The sequence below is a fragment of the Saccostrea cucullata genome, unplaced genomic scaffold (assembly GCF_032062105.1).
Source record: "Saccostrea cucullata isolate Sc308-1 unplaced genomic scaffold, CSIRO_AGI_Scuc_v1 ctg12416, whole genome shotgun sequence".
NCBI classification, from domain to species: domain Eukaryota; kingdom Metazoa; phylum Mollusca; class Bivalvia; order Ostreida; family Ostreidae; genus Saccostrea; species Saccostrea cuccullata.
Window position 1 is genome coordinate 5743 of NW_026922331.1, and position 13555 is coordinate 19297.

The 13555-nt window shown below is 30.7% G+C and overlaps 3 protein-coding genes across 3 annotated transcripts; 1 reads left to right on the forward strand and 2 right to left on the reverse strand.

Moving 5' to 3' along the window:
• Positions 1 to 496: 496 nt before the first annotated feature.
• On the reverse strand, positions 497 to 4469 carry LOC134261632 (uncharacterized). The gene is made up of 6 exons (XM_062744053.1): positions 4439 to 4469; positions 4306 to 4346; positions 3898 to 4056; positions 3652 to 3768; positions 2893 to 3522; positions 497 to 1988 (listed from the first exon to the last, which is right to left on the reverse strand). The coding sequence occupies exons 1-6, from the start codon at positions 4467 to 4469 to the stop codon at positions 1899 to 1901; spliced, it is 1068 nt and encodes a 355-aa protein (XP_062600037.1). The 3' UTR covers positions 497 to 1898.
• A 298-nt stretch (positions 4470 to 4767) lies between these two features.
• Positions 4768 to 9911, reverse strand: LOC134261634 (uncharacterized). Its single transcript, XM_062744054.1, has 5 exons — positions 9309 to 9911; positions 6499 to 6618; positions 5889 to 5987; positions 5050 to 5760; positions 4768 to 4921 (listed from the first exon to the last, which is right to left on the reverse strand). Exons 1-5 carry the CDS (start codon positions 9909 to 9911, stop codon positions 4796 to 4798), a joined length of 1659 nt encoding a protein of 552 aa, XP_062600038.1. The 3' UTR covers positions 4768 to 4795.
• Positions 9912 to 10145: 234 nt separating this feature from the next.
• Positions 10146 to 10853, forward strand: LOC134261635 (uncharacterized). The gene is made up of 2 exons (XM_062744055.1): positions 10146 to 10211; positions 10447 to 10853. The coding sequence occupies exons 1-2, from the start codon at positions 10190 to 10192 to the stop codon at positions 10851 to 10853; spliced, it is 429 nt and encodes a 142-aa protein (XP_062600039.1). The 5' UTR covers positions 10146 to 10189.
• The last annotated feature ends 2702 nt before the right edge of the window (positions 10854 to 13555 follow it).

The following is a 13555-nucleotide window of genomic DNA, read 5'->3' on the forward strand; positions in this document are numbered from 1 at the left end:
ATCCTCCACCTTTAAGTCATTCACATTTAAGTAATGTATTTACACAGAGAAATACACTTGGGGTATTAATCCCCCATCTTTGAATAATGCACATTTGAGTATGTGTTTAAACAAAGCAATACACTTGGGGTATTAATCCCCCATCTTTAAAAAAATGAACATTAAAGTATGTATTAGAACTAAGCAATGCACTTGCGGTATTAATCGCCCATCTTTAAATAAAGTACATTAGAGTAAGCTATACACTTGGGGTATTAATCCCCCATCTTTGAATGATACACATTTGAATATTTGTTTGAACAAAGCAATGCACTTGGGGTATTAATCCCCCATCTTTGAATAATGCACATTTCAGTATGTGTTTGAATAAAGCTATACACTTGGGGTATTAATCCTCCATCTTAAACTAATGCTTTTTAGAATATGTGTTTTGAACAAAGCAATGTACTTGGGGTATTAATCCCCCATCTTTGAATAATGCACATTTGAGTATGTGTTTAAACAAAGCAATACACTTGGGGTATTAATCCCCCATCTTAAAATAATGCACATTTGAGTATGTATTTGAACAAAGTTATACACTTGGGATAATAATTTCCCATCTTTAAGTGACGTACTTTTGTCTATAATTTTGTACAAAGCAATACACTTGAGGTATTTTAAAATCCCCCATTGTTTAGTAATGCACATTTTAGTATGCATTCGTACAAAGCTAAACACTTGGGGTATTAATCCTCCAACTCTAAGTAATGTACATTTGAGTATGAATTTGTACAAAGCAATACACTTGGGGTATTAATCCTCCATCTCGAAGATTGTATATTTGAGAATGAATTTGTACAAAGCAATACAGTTGGGGTATTAATCCTCCATCTCGAAGATTGTATATTTGAGTATGAATTTGTACAAAGCAATACACTTGGGGTATTAATCTTCCATCTATATGATATGTACATTTCAGTATGAATTTGTACAACGCAATACACTTGGGGTATTAATCCTCCAACTCTAAGTAATGTACATTTGAGTATGAATTTGTACAAAGCAATACACTTGGGGTTATTAATCCTCCATCTATAAGTTATGTACATTTGAGTATGAATTTGTACAAAGCAATACACTTGGGGAATAAAACTTCCAACTCTCAGAAATGTACAATTCAGTATGTATTTGTGAAAAGCAATACTCTCGGGGTATTAATCCTCTATTTTTAAGGAATGTACATTTGAGTATGAATTTGTACAACGCAATACACTTGGGGTATTAATCCTCCATCTCTAAGTAATGTTCATTTGAGTATAAATTTTTACAAAGCAATACACTTGGGGTAATAATCCTCCATCTCTAAGTAATATACATTTGAGTATGAATTTGTACAAAGCAATACATTTGGGGTATTCATCCTCCAACTCTAAGTAATGTACAATTCAGTATGTATTTGTGAAAAGCAATACCCGGTACTATCGGGGTATTAATCCTCTATTTTTAAGGAATGTACATTTGAGTATGAATTTGTACAACGCAATACACTTGGGGTATTAATCCTCCCTTCTAAGTAATGTTCATTTGAATATGAATTTGTACAAAGGAATGTACATTTGAGTATGAATTTGTACAACGCAATACACTTGGGGTATTAATCCTCCATCTCTAAGTAATGTACATTTGAGTATGAATTTGTACAACGCAATACACTTGGGGTATTAATCCTTCATCTCTAAGTTATTTACATTTGAGTATGAATTTGTACAAAGCAATGCACTTGGGGTATCAATCTTCTATCTTTATATGCATACAAAATGGTTTTGTGGTCGAAGAATGATTTTATATAAGTCCAAGGTCATTGGCAAAAACTCTCCATACTCAATTTTTAAGCTTCACGTATACAGCTATGATATTCAAGAACTGTCTTTATCTTTCCTGTCAGATCTTCTTTTCCTCGCAATCTTTTTTTTCTTGTCCTCTTTTTTCCCCTTTGACACGATAACCTAAAACACAAACATGCCCAAAATCAAATCTTTTTGGAAACATCATTAAAAATTATATTAAAGATGTTATCTTGCAAAAATAATTTTACATTTACTTCGAAATACATCAATTAGCCAATTCACTATAGTAAGATAACTTGGATAAATAATTTTTTTTCTTCAAATTTTGAAATATTCCAGATAAATAAAATGTGATTCAGACTGAAAAAGACATGGTATACAGACATAGTACTTAAGAAAAAAACATGGTTCAATTTTGCCATATTTGGCCCTGTGAATTTCTGAAAAACTGAAACTGCATAGTTTTTGTTAACAATGCATTAAATATCACTGAGATCTTTGGTGACTTCATATCTATCAAAAATGCCATCATTTTCTGGCCAGTCAATGCATTATCAAGAAATGCGTCAATTTCCTTGTGTTCTGAAAAAGTCTACAAAAACGGCCAATTTTTAAAGCCATTTTTTGATATTTAATATAGAGCGCAACTCTGATCTAAAGTCTGCAACTAGTTAATGATAGAACTGTCTCTGAGGATTATTCGACATGTTTTACTTTTTAGATCAGAGAATGCGCTCATCTTATTTTTCTTAACAGAAAGTACTCAATTATACATGTTTACCTTAAAATTCAAGAACATTGTTGTTTCATACAGCCAGATCTCCAAGACCTGGACTCAGAGGAGAAAATTTTTATAGGAAATGAAAGCACCAAGTCTCTACTGTATTTTAATGCTTCAAATAGAAAATTGAGTGTTGTTCAATTACTTGGTATATCTACAGGGCCATTTTGTGCATAAAGTTAACTGACTTTTTAATAAATCTTTATTGCCAACAAAAATAGTTGAAAACATTTAATTCCTAGTAAAACAAACAAAAATGATTAGGAGAACACAAAATAGTACCTCGTATTCGTCTAATTCCTTATCCAGCATTTCAAGAAGATGGCTGTTGATCTCTACTAAAACCTCTTCAGATTTTCTTTGCCTGCCTTCTAGTTGTGGCAACAACCAAATTGCTCCGTCAAGGGCATAGTCCTTTAGGGAATGTTCATCATCTTTGACTACCTGTAGATATTCTAAGTAGGATATCCACCACCTAAACTGTCCTTCATCTGACATGTTGTATTGATGTTTCTGAATGTTGTTTCTGATGTTTGGTATGTCTATTTTGTGAAAATTGCTTGGTAGTAAAATATGAGGTTCTCCAGGTGGAATGCCATTCAATATTCCTTCTTCTTCGGTTGTCTTCCATGTCTTATTGCTGTTGGTCCTGTACTGCATTGTGATATTTTGGGTCTCATTTTTACTGAATTTAAAATGAAGCGGTTTTGAATGATGCTTAATTACACGTAAATGTGGTTGTAGCCATGATTTTATATCAAAAAGACCTCTTAATTGTTTAGCTCCATTCAAGATATTTAAGAGTTTTGGCATTGTCTCCGCTTCACATCTTCTTAGTCGCATGGCTAACTGTGAAAATGCCGCATCAATATCTTCATGGGTGTGTCCAACATGGAGGAAGGACAAATGCACCTGCGGAATAATTTAATATTAAGAAATTAGAACATTCAAATGAAACTTGTTTCAAAAGTAGCATCAACATGAATTAAGAATGATATTCTGTACTTTTGTTTCATTAATTTATGCATGTTGTATACGTACCTCATGAAATATTGATAGTCTAACCAGCAATTCACAAAACCCTAGAACGAATCTGTTTTTATTTTCTCTTGCACAATTATCCGCTTGGATGTACAGCCTCTGTGGCAGATATCCATCCTGAAAATAGACATTTTTCATATAACTTATTCAGAAATATTTTTTTTCAATACGAATAAAATCACATCAATATCTTAATTAATTAAACCTCTTTCTAAAAGCTGTTAAAGCATCAGTTTAAAATCTTGCCTTTGAAATGGAATTGTGAATTGTCTTTAAAATAACATTCATCACCAAGTTGGAGTCATGACAGTATTCATTGATGTCAACATAAACATCGAATGTTCCCATCCCGTGGTTTAGTACTCCTTGTACATGGGTTTTCAAAAAGCTGTTTGGATCTACTCCCTAAAAAACGAAAATTAATGCAAATTATCATTTAGCTAAGGAAAAGTCAATGACATAAATTTTGCATAAAAAAAAATAGTTTATTCTTATTAATTGATAGTAAAGCATTTGTCATTATAAAAATAAATGAAATAGGGTGGCGAATAAATGAAAAACTTATTTTAAGAAGTAATATCTTAAAGTCAAAGGATATATTATTTGTCAGTATACTGTAGTTTTTCCTTCTTTTAAAACATTTTTGCTATTTACCTTCATAAGTCTTCCAGTGAAATGTGGCAAATTTGTTTTACCTGTAAAATATACGGAACACAAGTGTCAATTAATCTATTTTCATTTTTTTAGAAATTCGAATTGGTATAAGGAAAAATTTAATTTAACTCACTTGATCTAATGCCATCAATAATGATGCTCATGTGCTTCTGAGGATAATTTTTTGCAATATCTCTTTTTCTGTAGTAATATCGTCTGTCTGTCCTTTAGGGAAAAGAAAATGTAGGCATAAACATTCTTAGGTTTAATCAAATCAGTTTAATACCATTAATAATCATCAAATAAGTTACATAATTAGATTGGATCAAGAAGATGTCATACATTTGTGTGTGTGTGTGGTTCTGCTATTGAGGGTGAGTGTGCATATCTGTCAGTTTATAATTTTGATATTGCAAAATGTTACAAAAAGTTCAAAAATTAAGGGAATCCATATCTTTAAAAAATTAATTTACAAGCACTCTTAAAGCACTCACATTTGCCTCTGGTTGTGGACACGCATCATTTGTTTCAACTTTGTTCTCTTAGAAAGGTCACGTGTTTTTTCCAGCTCCCTTTCAATGTGTACACAGGTAGAACACTTGGAAAATGAGTTGGTCTAAAATGAAAAGGAAATGTCCCAATAAAGATAATGTTGTTCACAGGTTAAATATATTTGTATTTAAATACAAATTTATAAAATTTTTCTCTTTATTTTTCAAGGTGTATTATAAGAAAAAAACTTACTTGTTTTATCTTTAAATGGGGAAACTCATTTTTCCAAATGTCATAAAATGCAGACTGACTGACTGTGAGTGCATCAATTACAGATCTTTCCAAGCATTCAATTTTTTCCTCCACATACATGTTGTAAATGTCTCTTTTTTTAGTCTTGAATGGTAGCATCATGTCCCCATTGTCTGGCATTCTGTCAGCATGAAAAAATTGGTAATTCTGGAGCCAAACTATAGCACCCTCTTTTGCCATTCCACAACCTCTTGTATTCCGATACCCAGCAGCAGTTTTTCCATCATTTGCCATTCTAAGATAAGTGTAGTAAAAATTTCGGTTCATTCTCAAAAGAAACCGAAAACATGAACCACAAACTGTTTTTCCACTTTCAATCTGGAAACAAATGGAGTTTTGATTTTTCTTGCTCTCTGAGATCTTGTCAATAAACCACTCTACTCTTTGTTCAAACTGCTTTGTCCAGAATTTGTATCGCATATTTTTCATCATTTCTTCACTAATATGTTGGAGGCAATAATTTCGACATCTTTTCCTTTTTGACATAGATAGTGGTACGTCCCTCAGAGCTTTTCTGAGGAGTAAACTATTGTTTTTTTTTAATGCATATTTCTTTGGTTTACTGTTTTTAAGTGCTTCCTCAAAACTTGAGTTGCAAATACTTATGTCACTGCATATTTGAGATATTTGCCCAATGTCACTTGACACATCCTGAATAAATAAAAAATAATATATTTCATACAAAAAAGTTTAAACTAAAATATTTAGTAGAAGAAAATTGCAGAAATAAGGAAATCTGAGATACAGCATTACATCAACCAGGTAATTGTAAATTTTACCATGATTCCAGTTTCTATTTCAACTTTCAAAGGTTTCAGCTTTGATTTCTTTGGTGTTGAGGTTTGTTTTTTTGGTATTGGAGAGTAGGAGAGGAAATCCTGCAAAACATTATATATTAGTTGTCCCACTGCATTAAGTATTGAGCTTTTGGATGTAAGATTCAGATCATTCAAATTAAAGGTCAATATGTAGTACAACTATATCAGAATTCTAGTTAAAAAAACTGGAATTTTAGTTTTACACATGTAAATGCACTTTTAACATATGAAAGTAATTTGCCATGCCTGTGTTACTCATGCCATTATTAATTATCTAGCCAGTTTCATTAACTTGTTTATTATCAGACATGGAATTCTGAAAACGATATAACGACTCTAGATACATGTACTTAATCCTTTCACTTAAACTGATATAAAATTTAAAATCATAAATGAAATATTGGTTACCCATCGTGGCACCTTTAAAAATAAATTTAAAGTAATTTCAAGTACTTTCTTTATGTTTGATAATAAACAAAATTATTTCTAAATAACTCTAAATATTTATAAAGCATTTTCTACTTAATTAAGTCATTCAGTTACATGTACGTATTATATCTTGCAAAATTACCTCATCTTCAAACTCAAATGGGTCAGTCTTAGAGGTTTCTAAAGCATTGTCATCTATCATATTTGAACTTCCATTTTCATCTTCAAAACTCATTCCCTTGAGGAAATCAGACAAGTTGATCTGAAATACATGTTTACAAAACATGATAAAAAAATTGAATGATATGATGTATCTGTTTGATATAAATACATTCTTTTCTTTGTTATTTCTATCTTTTTAATGTAAAGTATTCTTATCTTTATTGTAATTTTTCTTGATAACAGCTAATGCGTCCATTAGGGTTCCTTTTGAGTCAATTAGTCTGGTATGATAATGATCAGGGTTAAAGAGATGCATTATAGGTGGTATACACATGGTGCTAGATCAGATTTCTCATAAATGCTGTGAACACCAGTCTTGTTTATATTTACAACTGAAAATTAGTATTTTAAAATATGTGTTTCTGTTTCAGCAATTAAAGTTTCTCATTCAAATGATTGCTTATCATAAAGGTACTCTGGAGATTAAGCTTTCTTGACATTTTTTTAATCAAAGTACTCTTGTAGGAGTACATAGAGCCTGACTTATTTATAGAACAGTATCTTGTTGATTTGACATTAAATATATAATCATGAATTTTATAAGTCTACTCGCTTAATATTTATATTTTTCTGTACATAATTTTTCTGTCTGTATAAAGATTAAAATGTACCTTAGTTTTGTAAACTAATTGTGCTCTCGTGTATAATTTGACATAACTATCAAAATTAGAGTGATCAGTACCATTTTAATTGAAGCATACATAAAGTATCCGCTACATACACGGTTAAGAAATATTGTTTTGCGATAAAGTTATTACATGCATTTATTTTTTTTTGTTTACATACAACTAAAGCAGTTATAATGAACTCCGCATATCAATATGATAAACCTCAGTGTCAGGATATCCCATTTCTTTACCAACATTTGACTGAACAGGAACATCATTTTCCAAATTATTAATTCGATATTTTCAAATTAATTTGCAGTTCGATACTATTGTCATCTGTGATTATTCTTTTTTTAAATTTAATTAAATATTTCACCTTGAAATAAAGTTGGATGCAAGCTTGGATGGTGAGGCAGTAAGATTTCCATCATTCTATATAAATAGATGTTGTCTTATCATGCAAGCCTAAAACCAATTGTGTTGCATGTGGCCCGTGTGTACATAGGGAAGTACTCTCTCACTGGTATTAACTTGCTTTGAAAGCTTGTCTAGCGGGAGGAAACTTAACTAATGTAGTATTTGTTTCTGATTTTAGAAAAAAAAATTAAAAAGTTTTGACAAGTGTACGTAATCATCATGAAGTACTTGAGAACGGAAACTGATATATTTTGAAAACAGTGAAGTTAGAGACAGTTGATTAACAGGCATTTAGAACCTAACCCGCTTTTTCATCCAATCAGCAGCTGCTAAATTTTCTATTAAGTTGCTCACTTAATTGTTAAGATTTTATGTCTATGCACTAACTCTGCGAGCTGACTAATTAGCCATTCTTAATTCTAAATGTAACAATGCCGATTTTCAATTCACGACATTTTCAGTTTTCGGTGGTGCAAATTGAAAACGCGTACGTGCTGAGAAAGCATATCCAGCTAATGCAGGAGCACACGTTAAAAATAGTTTGAATAATATTTATCATTGATCAAATCTTGCAAATTAATGCGCGTAAATAATTATATGACATTTTTGCACTAAAATTTAACATATTTTATGTACCAGAAAAATAAATAGGCAATATCATTTTTTTCTTAGATATCAAGCTTTGTATGACTTAAGTACTGATCAGTCATAAGTATCGAGAAGTTTAAAATAATGAAAGAAAAAGTTGGGGTCAGTGATGTTAATTTTGAAATATTGGACTAAATATGTGATTTTTCAGACAAAAAATGGTGTAAAATTTATCTCGAGTGGCTTTGATAATTCTCCAGTTTTTGGCAAAGTTTGTTGAAGGAAAGATCTAAAACTTATTCTAAAAATTTTAAATTAAGACCTATATCAAATATTCCTATCAATATCATAACCGAAAATATTGTCCAAGTAAAAGTATGTGAGGCTTAAGTTTCAAGACGTTAAATTTAATAAATGTGCAGACTTGCAGAAATTTCTGCTAAATAGTCCCTGATAAATCTTGCTTCTTTGAAGATTTTGAGCAGTTTTTTCTTTGATTGTTAAAAATTATACATTTTTGAATATAATTATTTTATAAAAATTGAATTTTAATAAATATTTTTGAAGTTAGAGGTTCTGCGTGAACTTTTCTAAAAAGCTGACGAGTGACTTACCTTAAACAGAAAAAAAAATTCAAAACAATAACCAAATTATTTTCCCACTTCCAAATTTAATGTTAAAAAATTGTAGAATGTATAAAAACAAAAAAAATTCAAATGCAAAATAAGTAAACATTTTTATGTGAACGTAAATAATTTATCATGTTTAATCAATCTGAAATATTTTTTTTTTAGTAAAGCTGGGCTCAATGTAGCTTGAATTGAAAATGAAGAATAATAGAAATTGTAATAATGAAACACTGGTATCCAATGCTTATTCTCTAATAAGCAGTTAGGAATGTTTCTTTGTGCAATTACATTGATTTATATTGATAAAATATATACACTGTATATTTAAAGATTATGGTCATAACTGGACACAGAAATTGCAACTCTTTATGATTGTATGCTTAAAATGATTCCACTGCTCTAGCACATATTTTCATTTTTCAAGAGAATGACACATGTAGTACATTTATTGGATCTGACTAAACACACTACATTCAAATTTTACTTACCACAGAAGAATCCTCTGGTGTGTCAGAATCTTCTGTTAGTATCACAGTTTCTTCTTCAAAACCCGGTGTACACAAAACATCAGGTGTAGAAACGGATCTTACAATATCATAGTGGTTGCCATCCTTATGATAAAGATATATGGCTTTGCCATCAGTCTGAGATGTAGGTTTGAACTCTAACCAATCATGTTTTGGTCCATACTTGGTATAAACATAGATGGTAATGTTAAAACATAAGGCAGAGTAATGTAGCTCTATTTCTGTTCCCCAAACCCCACGTTCTCGCATTCGACTTCTTTCCAAGTACTCCCTTGGATACTCATTGTTATATATTGCTTCCTTCCTCTCAGAAATAAAAGATGTGATAATTTGTCTAAAATAACTGTGTGTTTCTTGGTCACCACAAATTGCACAAGCGAAACACCGAAATAAACAATTTCCATCTCCTATTATCTTTAAGCAATCCAAGGGTTTCCCAAGATTCTGGTTGTCATAAATCTCATCATACAGACCCAAGTCACGGAATGTTAACCCAATTTTTTCACATGTATTTTGTTGCCATTCTTTAGAAATAGGATGAAATCTTCTTAATAATTTATTCATGTTCCTTTCATATTGGACTCTAACAAGCTAGTGCTTTTAAATCTTGAAGTTAAAACCATCTTCTGAGTCTGATAAGAGCACGCATGCGTTGTATTATTTCTCTTTGATAAGAATCTGCTTCTGCCCTTTGCTCTTCTACTAAGTAAATACTTGACCATTCTGAGCAAGTAACTTCAAAACATCAAATGCGAAATGGATTTGAGTGAAGTTGAGAAGAATGAGGAAAGTGTGAAAGTGAGGATCAAGATGACACAATATTCAAAAGCCTTGATGCCGAAATGATTAGGAAGAATTTGAAAGGTAATCAAAATTCTTTTAAAAATAATTCTCTAATTATCCAAGATATCAAAAATACTTTTTCTACTCAGAATTTTAAGGATTTTTCTTATTTCTATTTTTTATTGTCCCGAAATGATTGGCTGTGAAAATATTATCGGTTTATGTTTCCTGTTGATTTTTATTGTCAAACACCTCCAATAAGTCAAATAACTCTGTTGTGAAAAATATTTAATAGATTTATATATATATATTGTAGCAGCCCATGTGAAAGTTCACATTGATAATTTGATCCCACCAAAAGATGGACACTCCATAAGAGCTATCAGTGACAAACACGTCCAAGATCTTGTAAAGTCCTTTCGAAAATCATTTGATCCATACACGGTCCTCATAGGATTAGCCTCCACAAAAGCGGACATCTCTAAAATGTCAATTCCAAACCAGGAGCCTGTGGAAATTCTAGGAGGAAACCATACCGTTGCAGCTTTAAAGCAACTGGCAGGAGAAAATAGTGAGGCTTACAAAAATGTGTACATGGACATATACACAAATCTCACTGAAGCTCAGGCTCTTTCATTATCCTATAAGCATAATGAACTACATGAAAACTCCCAGGAATTATCTTTCTCTGAGAAAGTTGTCTTCTTTCTACAAGTTTTTTGAAAAACAAAGAAAAACATGCAGGAAAGCCACAGAAGCACATTTCAATGAGATGGAGGTCTGAGATAGGTGCAATCCTCAATAAATCCGTAAGTACTTTGCTTTCATAATTACTAAAAAATCAGACATTTTTAAATCTATTGGTTCAAATTTAAGCTATAGTCATTTATTATAAATGTATGATTGAAATTGTTGGTTTAATCTCTTACTTTGCATTTTAGTTCACAAATAAAACATTTATTTAAATATAGAATGAAGTTGAAAACTGAGAACTTCATTTTGAAGTGTAATCAATCAACTAAGATTTTACTGATCCTTCAATAACGAAACATTATGTATTAGATGGACAAGACATATATCAAGTCTGGATATGCCTCTGCAAAGTACTCATCAACTATTTTAATTTTTTGTCTGTATGTTTCATGCAATGTCAAGAAAATTTAAATAATTTGATTTCTTGTTCGGTTGGGATAAAACACTAAAAACAATCAAATTTTGATAATTCCTAAATTTCTTACTTAACCGTCATACAATGAATGCATTAAGGCTGATTTATTTCCTTGCCAATTAATGTACTGAAAGATAAAAAAAATGTTCAGTAGTTGAAAACTTGAGCATAAAACGTCAGTATAATGTATACCTGTCTATTAAACGGATGTCTGCTACTGTAAAAATGCAATTTGTTTACATTTCCAGGCAGTTCAACAAAACAAAAATTATTTTTAACTTGGGACTCTATAATTTTTATACAGGACAAACTTCCATTCATGTCTGCATGCATACACAACATTCTTCATTATTTTCTAGCATTTATATATTTTATTGCAAGTTATCCTTGAATTACAAATAAAAAACATCAGGTCTTGAAAAAAATTTATTTTAGAATTCATGATTGAGGCACATGAACTACGACTCTTTAGGCCTGCATATTTGATGAAGCGTAGCTTTCGTTAAAAATATGCATTGAAGTTCATGGACATGTAACTAGCGAATTCTCAAAAAATCGATTCTCATACATGTATATTCTTAATATCTAAATTAAGATTATTTTCTGATGAATTGCCACATATTTTTATTGATAGATCATTAAAAAAAATTCCAATATTTTTTACTTCAGTTATGTCTCATGTTTAGACATGTCATATTCTTACTCATCCCAAGGTAGTTCATGAGAATATAAAATTTTCAGAGTTTTTTTTTTAGCCTTTATGTGTTTTGAAATTTATTACAATGGGGCCCTTCTACCTTAGTTCAATTTGATTTTTTTAAATCTTCAATTTACTTAAACTACTACCTCATCTTTTTTAAATCATAACATACAATACAGCCTTTCCCGAGTTTCAAGAATGAGAAAGGAAGTTTGAATTCATAATATATTTGTTAAACATGTTTATTTTTTCTTTATTTTGTTTATTTGGTGAGATAGAGCTGAACGTGAATATTTTCATTGATTTGTTTGGGAAAACAGCATGACCAGGGAGTAAAAGATTAGAAATGGCCATGGCCAGAGAACACATGAGAAAAATTAATTGGTCTTAGTGAGAAATGGATGGCATTACTGCCTGAGTTGTAAATATTTCAAGAAACCGTGGAATAAACCATTGAATAAACAATTGATCCATATTAATTATTATCAGTGATAGAGAAGAATTTTTTTTCACTAGCTGTCAAATAATAGCTTTTCCCACTGGTGCTTGGAGTGGGGGTCCACAATGAATTAAGATATTACATAGATACATATGATCAAAATATTAGGTATAAATTAAAATAAACAATTTAATAAAAACTGCCAAACAGTTTTGTAAAAAAGTTTTTGTTAATTATATAATTAGAAAATTAAGGAATGAATTTCGGTTGATTACTCCTCCATTTCATTGTTTCAGAGTCATAAATTGACACCGACAGTGTCTGTGTCTAATCCCACAAAAACACCCACCCTTTGTCTTGTTATTTTTAATTAATCCTACTATCTGCAAATAAACATAAATTTCCACTTGACTATATTGGCTAGCTGGTTTGATGATTCTGATCCAGTCTGTCAAACGTGTGTTTATAAATATTCCAAATACACTGTCCTCAAAAAAATAATTGTTATACATTTCATTTTTTAAAATGATTTACTCATAATTTTTTTTTTAGAAAATGGACTTGAAGAACTCTTACAAAGTTCACTTTAGCCTTGCGGCTTATGATGAAGACGTCTGGAATTCCATCACAGATGTTTTTCATGCATTTGAAAATCATGAAATAAAGGGCCAGAAAAAAACAGAAAAATGTACCCAATACTGTTTTGCAAACTTTTCAAAAGTTAAAGTTAACAGCGAAAAAATTATGCTGCTGAAAAAACTTTCCACGGGAAAAATCACACCCGAAGAATTTAGGAGCTCATGCCTAAGGTAATTATTAATTAAGCATGCATGCCATCTTTTTGATAATGAGGACTAGGGACAGAATCTTTTACTGCTATAATACTTTGGTGTGTAATAAACAGTCAATATAATCATTTGTCTGTAAGTAAAGGAAAATAAATGATAAATCTATATCGAATTTAGCAGATAAATTTATTTAAATAAGGACGTTTTTAGTCATGCAACATAATGTTTTTTATGACAGTAGTTGTACATAGTATTTTTATTTGTTGATAGTATCAAATACTGAGAATTAAAAGTGTCCATTATTAAAACTAATTATTGTTCCAGTTTAAC

Bases quoted from the DNA above. Each gene is read 5' to 3' on its own strand.
- LOC134261632 (XM_062744053.1), bottom strand. From the start codon at position 4,469: ATGAGCATCATTATTGATGGCATTAGATCAA. The intron at 3,769-3,897 runs GCAAGATTTTAA...GTCTATTTTCAG, and splicing joins TTCACAATTCCATTTCAAAG to GATGGATATCTGCCACAGAG. The intron at 3,523-3,651 runs GTACGTATACAA...ATTATTCCGCAG, and splicing joins GACTATCAATATTTCATGAG to GTGCATTTGTCCTTCCTCCA.
- LOC134261635 (XM_062744055.1), top strand. From the start codon at position 10,190: ATGATTAGGAAGAATTTGAAAG. The intron at 10,212-10,446 runs GTAATCAAAATT...TATATATTGTAG, and splicing joins GATTAGGAAGAATTTGAAAG to CAGCCCATGTGAAAGTTCAC.
- LOC134261634 (XM_062744054.1), bottom strand. From the start codon at position 9,911: ATGAATAAATTATTAAGAAGATTTCATCCTATTTCTAAAGAATGGCAA. The intron at 5,988-6,498 runs GTAATTTTGCAA...AATGTTTTGCAG, and splicing joins CATTTGAGTTTGAAGATGAG to GATTTCCTCTCCTACTCTCC. The intron at 5,761-5,888 runs GTAAAATTTACA...TTATTTATTCAG, and splicing joins AAATAGAAACTGGAATCATG to GATGTGTCAAGTGACATTGG.